Source organism: Phyllopteryx taeniolatus, chromosome 10 (genome assembly GCF_024500385.1).
Source record: "Phyllopteryx taeniolatus isolate TA_2022b chromosome 10, UOR_Ptae_1.2, whole genome shotgun sequence".
In the NCBI taxonomy this organism is placed as follows: Eukaryota; Metazoa; Chordata; class Actinopteri; order Syngnathiformes; family Syngnathidae; genus Phyllopteryx; species Phyllopteryx taeniolatus.
Window position 1 is genome coordinate 23,838,853 of NC_084511.1, and position 21,172 is coordinate 23,860,024.

A 21,172-nucleotide genomic window follows, 5' to 3' on the forward strand; every position below is an offset into this window, starting at 1 on the left:
TTAAAAAACACATTGCAGTCATGTCTTTTCTCTGTGTGTGTTTTGTAACAGGAAAACAAATGGATGAAGCAGTTTCTGGAGGAGGAGCAAAAGTCTCGCAAAGAGCTGGAGAGAGTGGTGAGGAAGCTTGCAAAGCAGAAGAATGACTGCACGTGGGACGACGGAGGAGGCGGCGGTGGCGGCGGCCACTGAACGCACAACAAGATGTGTGAGTGTGTATGTGTGTGTGCGTGTGTTTGTCTTTCTTTGTATGAATGTGTGTCAAGGTGCAGTATGTCTTCGAAGAGGTGTACGTAAAGCAACAAAAGTTGCGGCACAGTCTAAATGTATATAGCTCTTACTCTGACAGTGTTTCCCAATCTTTATTGAGCCAAGGCACATATTTTACAGGAGAAAAAAAATGTCAAGGCACACCACCAAACAAGAATGTCACAAAAAGCCTTTACAGAATACTGAAATAATGATGATCTTGACTCAATTTACTCACATATGTACTTAGTATGTAATGTGGGCTTTTTTAGTAGCTGTTACAGTGAAACCCCTGCTATTCGGGGACCAAGCTCACGCAAATAACATACAAACCCCAATTCCAATGAAGTTAGGACGTTGTGTAAAATGGAAATAAAAACAAAATACAATGATTTGCAAGTCATTTTTTTTATCCTTTATTCAATTGAATACACTACAGACTATATTTAATGTTCAAACTGATAAACTATTGTTTTTGTTTTGCAAAGTTTCACTCATTTGGAATTTGATGCCTGCAACACGCTCCAAAAAAGCTGGGACACCTTTCCTTTTAACAAACCTCAATAAGCGTTGGGGAACTGAGGACACTAAGTGTTGAAGCTTTGTAGGTGGAATCCTTTCCCATTCTTGCTTATGTACAGCTTCAGTTGCTTAACAGTGCGGAGTCTCCATTTTCAGATTTTGCGCTTCATAATGCGCCACACATTTTCAATGGGAGACAGGTCTGGACTGTTGGCAGGCCAGTCTTGTACTCAGTCTTTTACTATGAAGCCACATTGTTGTAACGTGCAAAATGTGGCTTGGCATTGTCTTGCTGAAATAAGCAGGTACGTTTCTCAAAAAGACGTTGCTTGGATGGCAGCATATGTTGCTCCAAAACCTGTATGTACCTTGAACAACTGAGCCTTTTGGGGATGCTCCTTTTATACCCAATAATAACACTCACCTGTTTCCAAGTAACCTGTTCACCTGTGGAATGTTCCAAACTAGTGTTTTTTTTTAAGCATTCATCAACTTTCCCAGTCTTTAGTTAGAACGTGTTGCAGGCATCAAATTCAAAATGAATGAATATCATCTTATTGTATCTTAGTGTCGTGTATTCAATTGAATATAGGTTGAAAAGGATTTGAAAATCATTGTATTCTGTTTTTATTTACATTTTACACAATGTCCATTGGAATTGGGATTTGGAATTGATGTATCCAAACTTTTGACTGGTAGTTTGTCTAAATTGAAACCCATAAATCACTTCTCAACATACAGTGCCATGAAAAGTTATAGGCCCTCTTCTCAAATTCTTACATTTTTGCAATTTGCCCTCTTTAATGTTTAAGATAATCAAACAAATGTAAATATCAAAGTATACAGTAACCCAAGTGAACTTAAAATGCTGTTTTGATGTTTTCATTTATTAAACAAAAAAGCTGGCCCTGTGTGAAAATTAGCCCCTTTGTTATATCATGAATTAATTGTGGCTAATCACAATTTTTGGTTAATTTTCAGTGATCACACCCAAGCCTGATTATCTCCAGACCTGATCGATCAAGAAATCACTTAAACAGAGTCTGTCCTGATCAAATAAAGTCGGACAAAGGATCTAAAAAACCTGCAAAAAATGACACGATTTTCCAAAGAAAATCTAGAACAGTCGCCAAATAAAGTAATTGATATCTATCAGTCTGGAAAGGGTTACAAAAACCATTTGTAAAGCTGTAGGATTCCAGCGTACCATAGGGAGAGCCATTATCCTCACATGGAGAAAACATGGAACAGTGGTGAACTTTCCAAAGGTTACCCCAAGAGAACAGCAATGACTCATCCAGGAAGAGCGCACAAAGGAACTCAGGACAACTTCTAAAGAACTGCAGGGCCTCCCTTGCCTCAGATAAGGTCGGTGTCCATGACACAACAATAAGGAAGAGACTGGGCAAAAATGGCATTCATGGCAAAGGCGAAAACCACTACTTCCCAAAAAGAACATAAAGGCTTAACTTACTTTTGCAAAAAAAAAAAACTGAAGACTTTTGGGAAAATATTTTATGGGTTGACGAGATGAAAGTTAAGCTTTTGTAAAGGTGTGTATCTCCTTTCATCTGGCATAAATTAACACAGCATTTCAGGAAAAAACATACCAAGAGTCAAACATGGTGTTGGTAGTATGATGGTCTTGGACTGCTTTGCTCCTTCAGGACTTGGACAACTTGCTGTGATTGATGGAACAATAAAGTCTGCTCTTTAACAGAAAATCCTGAAGGAGAATGTTCAGCCATCAGTTTGTGACCTCAAGCTGAAGCGCACTTGGGTTCTGCAGCAGGATAACAATCCGAAAAACATAAGCAAGTCAACTTATGAATGGCTGAAAAAAAACAAAATGAAGGTTTTGGGAGTTGCTTAGTCAAAGTCCAGACTTGAATCGTATTGGAATGCAGTGGCATGACCTTAAAAATGCCGTTCATGCTCGAAAACCCTCCATTTCTGCTGAATTCAAACAATTCTGCAAGGAAGGTTGGGCCAAAATATCTCCAGAGATGTGAACGACTCATTGGCAGTTATAGAAAACACTTCATTTCAGTTGTTGCTGCTGAGGATGGCCCAACCAGTTATTAGGTTTAGGGGGCCATTACTTTTTCCACACAGGGCCAGGTAACATTGAGTAGTTGTGTTTCTTTAATAAATGAAATAATTTAAAAACAGCATTTTAATTTCACTTGGGTTATAGTTGTCTGATATTTACATTTGTTTAATCATCTTAAACATTAAAGTGGGGAAACTATCCCAAAATTTGAGAAGGGGCCCAATACTTTTTCACTGTACTGTAGTTCCTTGATGTCAAGATGGTGGCAAAGCACCATTTTTGTCTCAATAAAACTCCTCAACTCATTTTAACATAGTTCTTTTTTTTTTTTTTTACACCGAGATTCCTCAAGATAACAGCAAAGCACTTTCTTGACAAAATGAAACTCCTCAACTCAAACATAGTTTCCCGACCCAAGATGGTTGCAGAGCACACTACCTTTGTCTAAATGAAGCGCCTCAAGTCACTTCAACATAGTTCCTTGACTCCAAGAAAGCACCAAGGTGTAGTTGAATTTGCGACTGTCGAACTGCGGGGGTTCACTGTGTTCGGTTGTATGAATGGCAACAGGTAGATACACAGGCTACTTGTAGCTTTTGCCATTTAATGGAAGAACATTTAATTGTTCTGCCTGTCACTATTTGTCGTTAGCATAGAGGAATGACCAAAGACACATTATTTGTGTTAATAAACAATATTTTTGAACCCGTTAGTTGAAATTGGATAATTTCTCATGGCATTATCTCTGATGGTGCAGTGGTTGGGAATCACTGTAACCGCTATATTTAACGTTAGCATAGCTATCCATTGAAAAGCATCTCCATATAAAAAAATGTTCTTGTATTTTTTTTTTGTTTAAGATGCATTGCTCTTCATTGGTTGGACACAACCACACCACACACACGCGTTTTCACACCCGTCGCCTGTCTCGCCGAACGCCACTGTGAACTGTTTTCAACCAGGAAGTGTAATACAAACAAAAGCTCATGGCCACCTTTTTTTTTTTTTTTTTTTTCTTATAAAAGCTTAAGTTTGAAGAGGAATCTATCTGGTCCACTGTTGTTGTGCGCTTCTGTTACCATGGCAACGATTTCTGCCCTTTGCCATCATTTGTTTGTTGTGCTGTCAGGACATCGATATATTAAGCTATGGACTGTACATTTAATGTTTTTATTCATATCAGAGTTTCCCCTTAACAGTGTTAAACGTGTATCATTTATTAAATAGCTGCATGAATGAATATTAATGCAGGTTTTTATTAAAAGAGCCACATCTCACGTTGCGATTATACTCAAATAATAATATTAAGATAATCACATTTATAGCCCGATGGTGAACAAACAGATAAGTACGAAAATAATACTTCCTATTACTAAAATATATATTTTTATTTACCTTTTAAATGCTTTTTGGATTTTTTTATGCTCTATTTATTTATTTGTGGTGTCTCACCCTGAAATAGTCTCAAATAAGCAAAAATTAAAGATAATGGCTTAAAAATGTTTTATACTCAAATTGTATGTTTTCCTCATTGATAGGTGAGAGATTTATTCGCCTAAAAGTGCCTCCAGATGAGGTATATTGTTTTGGGAGGGGGGACTACAAGTGCGTTTTGTTTATTTTTTCCAAATGTTATCATAATTTGACAAAAATAGCGCAAGAAAGAAATAATGGACCTCAGCACCTGCTAGATTGTGTGTGTGTGTGGGTGGGTGTGTGAGAGAATTGCAACAAAAAATGTGTACAGTTCCGTTGAGCAGGTCCCAATTTTCATCTTATAATAGTAATTGTATAATCGGTACTAGGCAGCGTGTGTTGCTCAAGAGCACTGCAGCAATGTAAATGCAACAGAAGAGCACTCTACTTCCTGTATACTTTGTTTTGTGTTTTTTTATTTTATAGCCTAAAATGTCTGCAGCCTCACTGAGCACTTCACTGCAGCGGGAATTTTCATCTCACGTCAAGCCTGCTTTTAAAGGTTCTATGCAATTCTTATTGTATTGTTGCATTTTGTTCGAAGCACTCTGTACTTTATGTTGTCATTCTTTTATTAAAGGTTTCCTATTCTAAGTGTGGTTGTTTGATGAATGGAAACTGTGTCCCTATTTTAGTGTTTTTTTGCATATTCATGCCGCATATGAATATATACCAGAAGTCTTCTGACAACATCATGGAAGGTGTTGTGCGTGCACACACATCCTGTCGGTATGTGACATTTACTATTTCCAGACTTTTAACTCTTGTTACAACAAATGCACAATGTAGTAATTTACAATACAATAAATGAGTTGATATGACCCACAACCTCAATGAGTCCACAGTGCTGCCCAGAAATCTTTGCTTTTTTTAATGTGAGCTTTTTGTGAGATTCTCAGACAAAAATACAAACTATTGCAGTTGAAGTATAAACCACGTTTACATTATGTAGGCATAACAATTACCGTTAGTTATAGTACTTCAATATAGCCCTTAAAAATATTGTACATTAATTTTAATGCACACTCTAAATGCTTCAAAGTGCTGCAAACCTAACCTAACAAAAAAACGTTTTTCAAATAAATTAATACTTTTGTGATCTGGTCCACACTGTCAAAGTTTGTACATCCCAAAGCTGGTGGCGGTCTCGCTGTAGTCCACCAGTGACAGGTCCTGAACCCACAAGCTGAGCTGGTTCCCCGTCTCTAGTGTCATCACCTCTACCAAGGAGGCGGTGCACAACCGTGGGATGGACACCGAGCCGTTGAGGCTGCAGTAGGCTTGCATGGCCACCGTCTCCTTGGACGACGCGCCGCGTTTCAGCTTGACTGCGCTGGCCAGGGGCCTCTTCGGGTCGGCCTTGGAGAAGCTCACCCTGGAGAAGACCAAGTAGTCCCCGGGCTGCAGGACGGTCAGCCAGCTGCTGTGGTAGTAGTTGACGTTGCTTCGCACCGAGTGCTTCATGTCCCACTGAAGGTAACCTGCTGGGGGAAGACATCGGCGCGTCCTTAAAACTGTACTTGCCGGAACTTGGGGGTCCGCAAAATAATTAGCGGTGCCTTGAGATACGAGGGTCGATTTTTTTTTTTTTGCGATACGAGCCCTTTTTTGCGATACAGCAGTGAACTCGAACAAGCAGCAGGCTGGCAGATAGTGAATATTCAAACTTCAAACTGTTTATTAACACTCCCAGTTTAGTTTAACTTTACTCTCAAACTAAACATAAAACAAATGGAATTCCACGTTATGTATTTAACCAAACCACGCTAAGTTTGTCTTTTATAAGTGCGCTAGGTTAATGCTAACTCACGATGCGAAACCGGCTAACGAAACTAGCATAGCTAGTCGCCATGTTATACATTGCCTTTTTTCCCCCAAGGCAATTGTACAACACATGTATTAACATCACTTTAACTTTTTTTTTTTTTTTTTTTTTTGCATTTTGTGACCTTTCAATCACAAACTTAATGCATTTTGTTGAGATTTTACATGATTGACCAAGACAAAGTAGTACGTAATTGTGAAGCGGAATGAAAGTGAGATATGGATTTCCAAATTTTAAGCAAGTATAAATAAATAGTGCAATCAATTGCCTTCAGAAGTCACCTAATTAGTAAATGGAGCCCACCTTAATTTCAGTATATAAAATACAGCTTTCTGCGAAGGCCTCATGGGTTTGTTAGAGAACAGTATCTCAAGACCAAGGAACTCACCAGACAGGTTAGGGACAAAGTTGTGGAGAAATTTAAAGCAGGGTTAGTCTATTAAAAAAAATATATATATGATTTTATTTAGATATTTTACATAATATATAGATACTGTATCGCAAGCTTTGAACAGCTTAAGGATCACTGTGCAATCCATCGTACAAAAATGGAAAAGGTATGGCTCAACTGCAAACATCTTCATCTTTTCTAATCAAAATGTCTTACTGTGCTTATTTTGAGACAGTTTGGACTTTTTTCAAATTTTTCAGCAAGACAAAAAAAAGACTAAAAAAAGATTTTATCAAGTGAATTTATACTAGTTCCGTTGGCAGATCTCCCCCCCCCCCCACTTATATTATGTCTTTATATCTTATGTCTTGTTTTAAGTGAAAAAAAATCTGCCAATGGAACTAGTATGAAAAAAACCCAGAAAAAAAAAAAAAATCAATTTCAAGACAAACATTAAACAGGCTCAAACTGACTGAAAAGATGACAGGAGGGGGTAAGTTGTTTACATGTTGATTCCTGATTCCTGATTCGCTTCACCACGATCATGCGGGCCAACGCTCTGGAGGAACTTGAAGCTGGAAGTAACAAAAAAGTAAACATTTATTTATTTCTTTAGCTGTATGTGTCTAACTGTGATTCTCAATCATTGTGCCATGGAAAATTTTTGAATTGCTCTTAATTGGTCCCAAAATTTGCATTTATTTACTACACAAACAATTAAATGCCATTTCATTAGATGGCTGAAAGTCCAATTACTCTGTGTTGCTATTCATTGAACAGAATAATAGCTTTGCCCACATTTCACACAAAGTGAATTTGTGGGTTCATTGAGACTCAACTTTTTTTTTTTTTATTGATTTTTTTTGACATTTTCTTTAGTGGTGTGCCGTGAGATTTTTTCAAATGTAAAATATGTGCATGACTCAATAAAGATTGGGAAACACTGGTCTGACAAAGAAAAGATAAAAAGAAACAAGATAAAATATACCTTCAGATAATGGCTTTTCCTGTTGGGTAAAAGTAGAGTGTGCGAAAGGTCAGCGAGTGATCTTATGACAACTGAGCAGAGGCGAACCTTTGTTTTATTTTTCAAATTTTTTTTGGAGGATTATTAAATCAACACTAAGTTTGAGAAACAGGAAAAATGTTGTCACTGTAAATATTTTTACTGTACCTGGTTTAACAGAATGACAGGTAATGTTTAATCATTGCTTCATTGCATAATAAATGTAGTTTAAAATTGAGTTATGACATGTTGGATGATTTGGAATCTTTAATTTAATTTAATTATTTATTAGATCGTATTGTATTTCATTTCCTCAAATTATTGTACATTACATTACAAGACCTTAAAAAATGAAAAGAGTACCTTTTTCCGCAGTGTTACCATTAGGATTAATTTATGAATATAACGGTGTAATACAGTATAGGTACATGTATTTATTTGTCACATACTACGTTAATCCCCAAAATATTATCGTTATCTCACAATTCCACTAACTATTACCATTAACAACATATTACAAGACTTAATAAACTTGAAATTTTCATCCTAATACATTTTTTTCAATTCAGTACATTTCCTCAAAATGATTAATGATTATCATTCTATTCAAATTATAATATATACCTGTGTAATACTATTTAGTTTATATAGTTAGCTATTATATATTATTTCTGTATACTGAACGTTTATTACAATTAGTTTTTTTCCCACACATTTATGACCATTATCTTCAAATTGTGACTATGCCACAATTAATATACATGTATTCATTATCATTCAGATGGAAGGAAGCATGTTTGGTAACTTAACACAACTTACTGCATTTTCTCAACTCATTTAAATACAATGACAGAAATTGTTTATACTGTTATATCGTCACTATACAGTAAATATAATACTTGAAATGTTACTGAAAAAGTCCCTATGACCTAACTGAAGTTAAGTGACATAATAGGCACCCGTGCCATATAAAAGGTAAAGGTAAAAACTAAATGATGCTTTTACCATTCTGCCTGTGTAGTACAGGAAGGCGAATCCCCCCACAGTGAGCAGAAAATGCAGCACTACGACTGCCAGAAGAGAGCGGAACAGATTCTTGCTGTGGCTTGCAGATGGACCCTGAGGCTGGATGAACACCTGAGACTGGCGCGGGGGAAGCGGTGGCGGTGGCGACGCCACGCTACTGTGGTACGTGTTGATCATTATAACGGAGATGAGCACAAGGTGGCATCCCATACGCTCGGCGCTGTGATATGTGAAACACGACTGCAGCGTCATTTTCCCTCCTTCTCCCCCTCTTCTTCGGAAATGTTTGCTCTCATTTGCATTTCCTCTCTCTCAAGGTGAGAAATCTACTCTGCAGGCAAAAAGTACTCACATCTTCCTGTGACAGCAACGGTAACTTTATGAGGGAAAGGAGGGCTGTGAAAATTTGCTCTAAAGACACAGAAGAGGCACTGCAGGAATGTTTTCATGTCAGCAACTGGTTTTGTTAAAGAGGAACATTTTATTTACTGCTGTAACACCTGAATTTCCTCTTTGGGAATAAATAACATTTATCATATGTTATTTTATTTAGACCAGGGTTTTTCAAACATTTTGGGTCCAGGGAGTGCTTTGGCACACTTTGTGGCATTTTGGTGCCAAGTAACTATAATAAAGTGTGTTGAGGAGCTTCATTTGGTCTAAGACGACCCTCTGATGCTTACAACTAAGCTCATTGTTCAAGGAATAGCTCTCTGGAACTGAGTTTGTATCTGTGGATATGCAAATGTTTCTAACCACTTGTTTTTCTTGTCATGCTATTGGCTTCACTGTGTGTGCAAAGTTGTTGCGCATTCATCATACAGTCAAGGTTCAGGGTTCGAATCTCTGCTACGGATTTCTTGTGTGGAGTTTGCATTGGCTCCCTGGGCTTGGGAGCATGTTCTAGCTTTCTGCAACGTGTCGTAAGTTATCTAGTTATGCCAATACCTCAAAAAGGCATCTTGCCTTAGGATACTTTGCGTGGTCGCTTTTGAGCTCCTTGTTGTTGGCCGTGAGTGCGCGCCCATCACGGTGAGAAAGGCGGTAGTGCCATGTAAGTGAATGTTATTTATCTTATTTCATGAACTATTGATAGTTTTTACTGGTGTTTGGACTTAGACTACTATTGCACTTAACTCTTAGTGGCAGCCAATATGTAAGGTCATAGAAGAAGCCAACTATTTTCTGTGCAGAGAAATTTTATTTTTTCATTTTACAAAGCTATAAAAATGGGTATTGTATATACAGTAATTAACAGTAAAAATGTATTTTAGTACTTAGTTCAGTGTTGTGCGTTCCCTCAGCAAACAGTCCATCGACTGGTCACCTTTTGTCAGTCTTGTGATTGACGGGCTGAAAAGGTCTGTGCGGAGTGTAGCAGACGACGAGGGCCGGGGCCGTGGTCCGTGGTGCCGCTGAGCGAGCGAAGTCGATGATCGGGGAACGAATCGCATAACCTCTGCGACCTCGGGCTGGGTGGGCCTCGCCTCTCGGACCGACAGGGGTTGCGCTTTGCACTTCACGAAGGCTACTAGACAGTGGAAAAACTGGAACAAATAAAGCAGAAATGGCACAAAGAGAAATTAATGTTTTACTGTAGATAAAAAAAATGAGCTAGTTTTTAGGTTAAAGTGAAATAATACATTTTAAATAACATATCATGTGAGAAATACAGAAATTAAAAATCTTTTTGAATTAAACAATCATCATCATAACAATACAAACAGTTAAAAATAACAAAAATAACTACGAAAAAATTAATTTTATAATCAATTAATTGCTTCAGGAAAATAGAAATAATAATTAACCAGCCTTTTAAATGTATGATAATATATGCTACATGACAATATATAGATATGATAGATAAATGTTTTAAATAAAATTTAAATAATATGATGATAACAAACATAAAATAAACAATGCCTGGTTATTAATATATAACCAACCAGTGGTCTTTTAAAAAAGGATTTCGTTCTTTAAACTTGGCCAGGAAAGAGGGCACCACGCTGGCGGAGGGCGTGACGAGCTGCGATCCCCCGAACGTGGTCATGAGCGCCACCACGCCGTAGGGCATCCAGCATAGCAGGTAGCACCACACCAGCGTCAACACCATCCTCAGAATGTTATGTTCTCGACGCTGCGTTGTCAAAGGGTTGATTTTCCCTATCTGGAGAACACGCGGCCATCATATGATGCGCAAATAATCATACATAATTTTTACAAGAACCCCCTTATAAACCTAATGCCAGTTAAACATGACTACCATGCATACCCATAAATATCAAAGGAATTAAAAAGTTGCTTTTTTTTTAGTTCACTTTTTTGAAACCTCCAAGGGTCCTGTTGATGTAGTCATTCGAAATTAAGAAAAGTAATCAAAATGTAATCACATGTAGGTATATGTTTTGAGAAAGTAGTAGAATTAGTTACACTGATATTACATTTTCAACAGGGTAACTTGTAATTGTAACCAACTACGTTTCCAAAGTAACCTTCCCAACACTGTCAACAGGTGGCTTTTTGTGCCATCTAGTGGTAGATGAGTCAAGCCCCCATTATACTTCTCCTGACAGTACTCCTTCCATCCATCCATTTTCTGAGCCGCTTATCCTCACAAGGGTCTCGGGAGTGCTGGAGCCTATCCCAACTATCATCGGGCAGGAGGCGGGGTACACCCTGAACTGGTGGCCAGCCAATCTCGGGGCACACATAAACAAACAACCAATCGCGCACACATCCACACCTACGGGCAATTTAGAGTCTTCAATTAACCTACCATGCATGTTTTTGGGATGTGGGAGGAAACCGGAGTGCCGGGGAGAACATGCAAACTCCACACAGGCGGGGCGAGGGATTGAACCCCGCTCCTCAGAACTGTGAGGCAGACGCTCTAACCAGTCGGTCACTGTGCCCAAATGAAACCACCATAGAAAATGCGAATGGTTGGCAATATATATACTGTACATCGCTGAATGTCCAACTGTGGTCAATTTCATATTTTTTCTCACAAATCAATACTATTGGACTGCCCCCACATCTGTTATAATGAACCAATTTAAACTGTTGAAAATAGCTTGGGAACAAATCTATTAACTCTTGAACGCTCAACTGTGTGAGAAGTGTTGTCAAACTACACTTCTTGTTTCACTTTGCGAGAGCCGTGCGGCATTATGTCACCTCAGAATTTGTCAAAATAAGTCTGAACATTTTTAGTCAATAAAGAGTGAAAATAGTTAGGACCTAAAGGGGCCACCCAGCTCTCTCCTCCTGGTTGTGGCCTAAAACATGACTCCGCCACCTCCTTGCTGATGTCGCAGCCTTGTTGGGACATGGTGGCCATCCATTACGTCATTCATCTGGACCATCCAGGGTTGCACTGCACTCGTCAGTGAACAATCTCATGCTGCTAGGAATACCTTTGCGTCATTGGCATCCCTGATCTCAACCCTGTTGAGAAACTTTGGCGCATGCGCAGTTATATTGCATTCAGTCAATGTGACCTCCTTATGCTGCAAATTCAACAAATAACTATTTTCAGTTCTTTAAATCCATCCATCCGTTTTCCAAACCGCTTATCCTTACATATAAAAAAACAAAACATTCACACTCAAATTCATATCTTCGAACAATTTGGAGTCTTCAGTTAACCTACCATGCTGTCATCATTGAGAATTATACTCAGAATCAGAATCAAAATCATCTTTATTTGCCAAGTATGTCCAAAAAACACACGAGGAATTTGTCTCCGGTAGTTGGAGCCGCTCTGGTACGACAACAGACAGTCAATTGACAGAGAATACTTTTGAGACATAAAGATATTGACAAAAAACAGTCACTGAGTAATAAAGGGTTGCTCGTTATCTGGTAATGCCGGTAAATATATATTTTTTTTACTCTTAGATATTGATGACTTGAAAATTATGATGACTGTCATTTGCATTGACTATTCAGGAAAATCAGAGACAAATATAATTTGCATTATACAGCAATTTAGAACGCAGTGTAAATTAGTGACTTAACATGATTCTCGGGGGTGTTGTGTTGATGTTAGTGCGCAATGGTATATGATAGCAGTATGGTATAATATCAACTTGAACGATGCGGTATTTGGTAACAAGCAAGATGGTGTGTTTTTTAATTTTTTTAAATTTCCGGAGATGTAGTCATTTCGGAAATGGAAGGATTCCACGCGACAGTGACAATATGAGAGGTACTAACAAGGACAGGTATCCATCTTTAGCCTAAATGCATAAGAATCCATAATTGCCTATAAGCCATCAATAAAAAATATCAATGTGCTTTTTGTGTAGATTGTCAGACATCCAGGTCAGGGTAATCCAAAATGTTTGACTCAAAGCAACGAGACTCTTGTTTGTTGAGTTAGTTTTTTTTTTTCTTTCAAAAAATGTTAAAAAAATGACCTAAGCAATTATGTTATTAGGCTAACAGCAGATAATATCAATAAAAGAGACACAAAAAGCATGATAAAGCATAACATACAACCTATTATATAACATATTTTTACACGTATAAATGTGACTAAATCATAGACACCTCAATTCATGTGGCAGTTGCTAACTATATCAACACCTTACAAATATAATCATTCTCACGTAGCCAAACAAGGTGCAGGAAGGTTTCGACAATAAAGGCCTGACGAATCGATAAAGGAAGAAAAAAAAAAGTCCACTGTAATTATGAGTTTCCTCTTTGTCCTCTGTCAAGCAGAAAATGGGTTCGTAGATGATTATGAGGAGTGTCAAAATAACGGCTCTTGTGCGGCCCAATTTGAAGCCCATCTCCACCTGACACTTTGCTTAAGGTGATAAAATCGTGGGCATTCAGCGAAGCATGATGATGGCGCTATTGATCTCCATGCAGCAGCAGTAGGTTTCCATTCTACTCGGCAAATTATTAGATCACACTTTAGAAGTGTGTAAGTGGCTAAAAAAGTCTGTCAGTTGTTGAGACCCAAAGTCCCATTAATGTAAATATTAAATATACCGTGTTGGAAAAAGAAAATCTGTGAATACATGAAGTTGTGAATGTCGCACTGTGAATATGTGGTGGTCTACTGTACACTGAACTACAGGAATAGTTGGAATTGAATTTCGAGAGCTTCAAAAATCCAGTCTCTGAAGATTGTGAATGTATTGAGGGTCAGGCCCTGTAATGCTTGCTACATAATTCACAGGTAGCAGGACGGGGAATTCACACTTCATCATCGTTGTAATCCGTAATCCATAGATAGCAAAACAAAAATACTCACACTATGTTATCATCGTAGCAAAACACCAAACAGCCACGGGGATAGGCAAACGCTCTAAGGCATAACCCAGGGATTGGTGCAGAAGATTTAGAGGATTCCAGGGCGAACGACAAGCCCGCGAGGTTAGGGGTAATGTACAGTACTTACTTGATACAGCAGCAATGCTAACCCAGCAGCAGCCTACTTCCAACAAATCCCCCTTTTCAGATGATGATCTCATCCATTTGTTACTAAAAGAAAAGAAAATTGAGCTCCTTAGGAATGAGATTAAGAACCCCTTGCCTCAAGCCCGGTGGAATTCTTCGATCACTGAGACTAATATGGGCATTAAGGCGGATACCTGTCTGGTTACCCTCTCATTTTAAGGATGTATCCCTTGACAGACTCATAAAACCTGTTAGTGCTGCAAAACAGACAAGGTGCAGGCTCGACCCTCTTCCAAACCTTAAATAACTGTTTTTGTTTAGGACCTTCCATCTTAAGTATTGTTACTTTTAATAGTTATTTTTAATTTTTCACTCTCCTCCTCCAGCTTTCACTCAAAAGACCCAACCTACTTTTCTTTTGAACATATCCTCCTGTATTCACTCAAAAACGCACCTTTTTTGCTGTTCTTGTGCTCAGCCCAAAACCATGTCTCATATACAAATATTGCTTTGGCACCATCTGTTGGCATCATGGAACTATGTTGAACTGAGGTGAGCAACTTCATTTAGTCAGGCCACTGCCTTGTCTAATGGAAAAAAGTGCTTTGCCACCATCTTGTGGCATCTTTGGGCAACTGTAAACCTTTTTGGGTAGTCGTCAATTGCTTGAATGAATTCCCTGCGACAGGGGGTTCACTAAACTGTAAATTATAAATTACCATACTTACATATACCACAAACTATGATTCTAAAACAGTTTATTATACATCTTACAGCATAACCCTTAAAAATAAATATCCATCCATCCATTTTCCGTACCGCTTATCCTCACCAGTAAAAAAAAAATAAAAAATATCTTAAAGATAATTTGCAACTGAAGTACACGTGAAGACACTGTAATTTCCACTAACAATCCAGGCTAGATTGACAGTAGCTTTGGGGATTTACTGTACAAGGTTACAGTTGAAGCGCTGTTTATTTGTCTTTGTAAAAACTAAAAAATTGCATCACAAAAACAAACAGGCAGCATTGACGTCACCACCCCAGAGGCAAACTTTACTGATAGCCTACTGCTCCATATCCTGATGATGATGGAAAAAATATTTATCCAATTTCTTTCCAGCGACAGAAACTCACTCAACGGGTTCGGTTCCTTTCTACCGCCACATGCTGAGGTGCTGACGTCATGTCGCTGACAAGTGCAAGAAGAGAATCAACATTTCCTGTTGCTGCTCCTGTTGCTGCTGCTGATGATGATGAAGATGATGATGATGACTCCGGTGTAGTCTCTGTGCCGTCGCCCACCACACGGTCCTCTTAGTACCAATACAAGTCTTTCTTGTCCAGACGTTGTCCTAATAGAGGACACACGCATGTGAAGCCGTCCAAAGCAGCTCTGGTTCATTCATAAAAAACTTACAAAGGCATACAGTCAAAAGTAAATTAAAAGAAACAGTATGTAACAATAACAGCTTGAATATTAAATTTGAGCTAAACTGGCACTGGTTCTTAAACTTTTTGGGTCCAGGGACTCCCGTACTGAGGAAAAACGTTTTATAATTGCCACAACCAAAACTACAATTTGCATCTGCAAATGCCATAGGAATCACCTATTTTTGAGGAAGAAGTCGGAAAATTACGTACGATAACAAGTTCATATTTTTTAGAGAAAGAAAAGTTGTTTCGCCGACAAGGATAAAGTTGTGATATTATGATATTAAATTCAGTTTAATTTAAAGCAAGTTTACTAGAGAAAGAAAGTCATATTTTTGATTGATTGAGTGAAATCTTTATTTTGAACATGTGAACAGTGAAAATGAAAAAATAAAATACAAATCTAGTTCAATTACATATATGTTCAATAAGGAGTAGGAGGAAGTGAATTTCAAAACTAAAACTTTATTCTTGTACTGCCACACCTTTTCTTCTGGAAAAGATGCCTATATTCTAAAAACAAATCCGACGATACAATCCCCCCCCAAAAAAACCCCAAACAAACAGTAGAAGTATAGGAATAGTTTTTTTTCATATCCCGTTTATGGTGTTGTATGAAGCTTATGTTAGGCTTATGATAATGCCAGTGGTACAGTTATAAAATTACTTTTAATGAACGTGACAAATAAACAACTTCGAGCAAGAACAGCACAAAGTAACACGGAAGCGAAAACACTGCTAGACTATTTGTGGCGTTTTTAACAGGTATGCAATTACCCGCTTCGATTGGAGGGGATTGAAGTCCGCTGTGGTGATGCCCACGCCAGCGCAGACGTCCCATTTTAATTATTTAACTATAACGATCGTGCATGGGTGGGGTGTGCGGACATATTAAAGTCGCCCGCGGTTATCACTAGCTCATACTGTATTTAATTCCGCCGTCTTTTGCCACACCGGCCAAGTGATAATGCTCCAGTCAGGCACGGATCACTCTCTCCATGCGAGACTGCATTGCGCCTCACTTAAAGGGAATGAATGAAAGAAGCCGTTTTGATTGGCGGTGAAGTCAGCTAGGTTCACACCCACGAGGTGCAGACAGCACTTTTTTTTTTTAAATACGCCGGCTGCCCTCGTCTACAAAATTACAAGCACCCGGTCTAACTCAGACTTGCGCGTCACAAAGATAGAGCCCACAATCTTTACAAGAACAAAGTTGTATTTTGTCAGGATAAAAAGTCGTAATCAGTGTTGTACCTGAAAAAGTTCAATGAACGAAAGTTCATGAACTAGTTTATATTTTGGGCAAAGGTAAACTGAGCCAAATTTGTTTCTGCCCGATGAACGCGCTCACTCCGGCGTCTGTGAACGGTTTTTGAACAATGGTTCATTTTCGTTAGAGTGCCAGGTTTGTTTAGGTACTTCCAAGAGAACGCACTCTATACGGGCCTTCATACAGTATGTCAGGGAATAAACGCCGTATTTGGTAACCGATTCAGTGCGGTCAATCAAACGGTCATAATATGGATTTTGTTCCGTTTTGTAATATATCAATAGATTAGATATCAAATTTAGTTTGTACTGTGTAGTCAGCCAGCGATGCGTGTAATGCAAAGTGATCAATGGCGGAGACTGAATGCGACTTTAACCATCGTTCCTATCATATTGTGTTGCATGTTGGAGTTGGCACATTAAGGACTATAGTCCAGTTTTTGTTTTAATTCCTCATAAAAAAAAGACAGTTCAAGCAACATATTTGTCCTCATGTTTATGTGACTGGAGGGTGAAAGCTGCAGCTGGCTACTAATGTGGACTGAATTGCTGGCAGCAATGGGGAAATGGTGGTATTTTGAGTGTAATAGTCCCTCAGCAACATACTGAGAAAAAAAAGGACAATGAACTCGTTCATTTTTGGATTGTGCTTCTAATTATGTCCATTTTGGAAGGTTCGATAGCTTCCAAGAAAGACTGATGGCAGATGCTGTATTACATAACGAAGGCTTACCATGCTCAAAGCCTCCAGCAGGCTCCACAGAGTCTCTAAATCCTTGAGGCACCATCCAGTTGGCCGGATGTTCCGCCTTGGAGCTGGAAGCCACGCCAGGCCCCATCTCGGCGCGGTCGCTGTGCAGGAGGTTGAGCAGGGACGAGGTGTACTGCTGCCCGGTCAAGCTCAGGTCTTCCGCCGAATACATGGCGGACGGCAACCCCGAAGCCTCCCCGGTCCTGGCGATGAACGAGTGCCATGGCCTGGAAGGGTTGTCGGTAGAGCCGAAAGCCAAGTAGCGTCCCGTCACGGGGAGCGGCTCGGCCAGGTTAGCCTGAGAAGTGCTGCTCTCCTCTGATGGGGAAAAAGAGGAGAGCACTATTAGCGGGGAATATAGGGGTCGAGACCTGCAGCAAAACAAAATTCACAGAGCCCCATCAATTTTATAGTTGCCTATATTAATAGTTTAAGGCAGAAATGCAGCGAACCTGGCATATTCTCGGTATGGCGTTTGCAAATTGGAATATTGGCAGAATTGCTTCGGTACCCATACTCGGTTATTTGCTAAAAAAAAAGGATTCCTTCTTTTTTTTGTGCTCATACCAAAGTAATGCAGTTATCGCTCTGCTGCCATCTGGTGGCATTTCGGTGCTAAAGAACTATGTTGCAGTGAGTTGAGGAGGTTCATTGAGACAAAAGTAGTATTTTTATGCCTTTTGTTTCATCTTGGTCCCAAGGAACTATGTTGAAGTGAGTTGAGGAGGTCCATTTAGACAGAAGTAATGTTTTGCCACAATCTTGGTGCCAAGAAAACGTTGAAGTGAATTGAGGAGCTACATTTAGGCAAAGGTAGTGCTTTGCTGCCATCTTGTGGGTCTTGGTGCCAAGGTACTATGTTAAAGTGAGTTGAGGAGCTTCATTTAGGCAAAAGTAGTGCTTTGCAGCCATCTTGTGGTATCTTGGTGCTAAACTTAGCTCCGACCAGATATAAATAGATTGTTTACTCTTACTCTTAGTTTGAAAAGATTATTTCACTACAACACGGCCCTATGTCTACACTCACTTACCTAATTTGATGTTTTTACGCATTTTCTTGGGCTTGACAACCAGCAAGTTGTTTTTGAAGTCTTTGCTGAGAGCACGGTTGAAGTGGGCGTCCACCATACTCCCGATGTCGCCCCGGAAGTACCTCAGGATCACGCTGCGGGAGTGGCCCTCCACCTTCACGGCCACTGGACTGTCTATGCCATCCTCCATGGGTCAGTCGTTACTGAGAAGCAGAGGTGGAAAAAGTACTCTGTATTTAAGTAGTAGTCCAGATACTCTTATTGCTTTGGCCTGAACACAAAAACAGCAAATACAGTTGGCTCCAAGAGAAACATCTGCAACTTGGTAAATTTTCAAATGTCGAACCGGTAATATGTGGTAGTTCGCAGCTCATGTCATAATATGATGAGGCGACAAAAATGAGTTGGCCACCCCTGCTGTAAATTGTCCATAGGTGTGAATGTGACTGTCAATGGTTGTTTATTTGTTGGCTCCCAACCAGTCAGCTAGGATATCCTCCAGCTCACCTGCCACCCTAATGAGCACAAGCGCTACAGAATGCTTTAAAATGTTTTTATTTAAATTATTATTATTATTTTTTTACAATCCTATAATTCAGTTTCCCCAACATTTATTGAGCCAGGGCACATATTGCACTTACCTTCATTTCTCGTGTATATTGCGCACCAATGTATAATGCGCACCCCCAAAGTTGACCTCAAATTCTGCCAGGCTATGTAAACTTAAGAGCACAACCGCACATCCAGTATATGCAGTCATACCTACCCCAGTCATATTAGAATGAAAGTGTAGGCTACACCTTTCTCATAACCTCTAGGTGGCGGTGACATTGGAATGAAAGTGTACAGCTTTTTCATAACCGTTAGATGGCGGCAAACATTTATAAAATCTGAAAGCTTTTTCATTTCCCCCTATACCTATGTATAATACGCATTATTGACTTTTGACAATTTTTTGGGGGAAAAAATGCGCATTATACACGAGAAATTACAGTAATTGTTGTGCCTGTCACTATACGTCGCTGGCATAGATAGATGAACGAAGATACATTATTTGTAACAATTTTCATACCAATTAAGTGAAATTGGATAATTTACCATGGGACAACTGATGATCGCTAACCGGTAACTTGTTGGAAATCACTGCAACCAAAGTGGGATAGTAGTGCTAGTGCTACAGAAAATGGATGTCTAATGAATTAGCAATCAATTTGGGATCCATGCAAACTGTATACAGAAATCAGCCATATAATAATAATAATTATTATTATTATGCTAATTAATAAACTTATAATTGTAATTACTATAATTATAATTACCATTCCCACATATTCCTGTGCTTACAATCAGTGAAACATACACAAAATGTTATATTAATATATTATTTATCCACCCATCCATTTTCTACCTTATCCGAGGTCGGGTCACGGGGGCAGTAGCTTCAGCAGGGACGCCCAGAGTTCCCTCTCCCCAGCCGTGACCATAGGTGAGGGTAAGAACGTAGATCAACCGGTAAATTGAGAGCTTCGCTTTTCGGCTTAGCTCCTTCTTTACCACAACGGACCGATACAAAGTCCGCATCACTGCAGACGCTGCAACGATCCGCCTGTCGATCTCCCGTTCCATTCTTCCCTCACTCGTGAACAAGACCCCAAGATACTTGAACTCCTCCACTTGGGGCAGGATCTCATGCCCGACCTGGAGATGGCACGCCACCCTTTTCCAACTGAGGACCATGGTTTCAGATTTGGAGGTGCTGATTCTCATCCCAGCCGCTTAATTATATTAAATCAAATATAGATTACATATACTCAAAGTATATAAATATAGTCTATATTTTTAAATAAAAAGTATAACCACTTCATGTGAGCCTCTTGTGTCTATAAAAAAAATGAAAGAATGTTCCTCATATAAATATGAGATATCATTAAAATATGAGCTTATATATTGCATGTCATTCTTATAAATATAATGATAAGGACTGTATTTTTAAAATTTTAACTAATGGATTTCTTTGATTTTTATTGCAATACACATTTCTTGGGTTAACATTTGGGTTTTGCAGAAGTGTTTCATCAAAAATGTCAACAATTTACATTTGTTGCATATAAATCACTTTTTATAGTGTCATGACAACCTCCAGAAAGTTAGCAGTCTGACTTCAGCATAAATAAAGTGTGCATTTTCAGCGCAGCAAAATTAAGTAGACAAGTGGAATTGAAGAAATCACTGTACTGTGTATTATGAATAAATAATCCTATGTGTCACATTGCAGATAGCAAAAATACAGCATTTTTGTTGTACCTAATCACATAAATGACCGAAAATGATCAATCTAAAATGTCTTACCTGGCTAAAGCTGAACAACAAATGTGTTGTTACTTTGACTGAAAGCTGATGTCTTCACCTCGATGAGCCAATGCCAAAATTCCTGGGAGGTTTCTGTTGTTTGGCTTTGTGTTAACCTATCATTGATTAGGTTCAAAAATAACAACACAAGGTGTCTTTATTTTTATACTGGAAAGACCAAACATACCCCTTGCTGATGGGATATGTAAGACTGAAAGGGTGTGTGAGGCTTCTTGTACACGTAGCTATGAGCAGAATGTCATCTAGCAAGTTCAACCAGAATTCCAAAGACTGAAGGCAAATGAAAAAACTGAAATAAATACAAATAAACAATCCCCAAACCCTAAGTGTGAAAAATCATCGACTCTGCAAACA

The 21,172-nt window shown here is 38.9% G+C and overlaps 3 protein-coding genes and 1 long non-coding RNA gene across 15 annotated transcripts in view; 2 read left to right on the forward strand and 2 right to left on the reverse strand.

The window, feature by feature from the left end:
* arhgef6 (Rac/Cdc42 guanine nucleotide exchange factor (GEF) 6) overlaps positions 1 to 4,894 on the forward strand; it is a 36,579-nt gene extending 31,685 nt beyond the window's left edge. For 5 of the 7 annotated variants that reach the window (XM_061788233.1, XM_061788236.1, XM_061788237.1 and 2 more), the window contains one exon: positions 52 to 4,894. In XM_061788233.1, the coding sequence (XP_061644217.1) occupies positions 52 to 192 (141 nt within the window). In that variant the 3' untranslated portion in view covers positions 193 to 4,894. The remainder of the gene's footprint in view (positions 1 to 51) is intronic. The other 2 variants (XM_061788234.1, XM_061788235.1) reach the window with 2 other exon arrangements.
* cd40lg (CD40 ligand) lies at positions 4,370 to 8,815 on the reverse strand. Of its 4 annotated transcripts, none has more exons than XM_061788245.1 (4): positions 8,528 to 8,815; positions 7,505 to 7,523; positions 7,023 to 7,091; positions 4,370 to 5,781 (listed from the first exon to the last, which is right to left on the reverse strand). In XM_061788245.1, exons 1-4 carry the CDS (start codon positions 8,798 to 8,800, stop codon positions 5,414 to 5,416), a joined length of 729 nt encoding a protein of 242 aa, XP_061644229.1. In that variant the 5' UTR covers positions 8,801 to 8,815; the 3' UTR covers positions 4,370 to 5,413. The 4 variants fall into 4 exon arrangements, with proteins under 4 accessions (XP_061644229.1, XP_061644228.1, XP_061644227.1 ...); XM_061788244.1 differs by having other exon boundaries at positions 4,370 to 5,784; XM_061788243.1 differs by having other exon boundaries at positions 6,990 to 7,091.
* On the forward strand, positions 5,618 to 15,226 carry LOC133484979 (uncharacterized). 2 transcript variants are annotated; one of them, XR_009790563.1, is made up of 3 exons: positions 5,618 to 5,776; positions 8,544 to 8,710; positions 15,087 to 15,226. It is a non-coding gene; the product is annotated as an uncharacterized LOC133484979 (long non-coding RNA). The 2 variants fall into 2 exon arrangements; XR_009790562.1 differs by lacking the exon at positions 15,087 to 15,226 and adding an exon at positions 8,866 to 9,859.
* Positions 12,233 to 21,018, reverse strand: vgll1 (vestigial like family member 1). Of its 2 annotated transcripts, XR_009790561.1 has the most exons (5): positions 20,798 to 21,018; positions 18,449 to 18,651; positions 17,400 to 17,735; positions 15,101 to 15,318; positions 12,233 to 14,047 (listed from the first exon to the last, which is right to left on the reverse strand). XR_009790561.1 is itself a non-coding variant. In XM_061788246.1 (4 exons), exons 2-4 carry the CDS (start codon positions 18,636 to 18,638, stop codon positions 15,281 to 15,283), a joined length of 564 nt encoding a protein of 187 aa, XP_061644230.1. In that variant the 5' UTR covers positions 18,639 to 18,651; positions 20,798 to 21,018; the 3' UTR covers positions 14,705 to 15,280. The 2 variants fall into 2 exon arrangements, 1 of the variants encoding a protein (XP_061644230.1); XM_061788246.1 differs by lacking the exon at positions 12,233 to 14,047 and having other exon boundaries at positions 14,705 to 15,318.
* Positions 21,019 to 21,172: the final 154 nt, after the last annotated feature.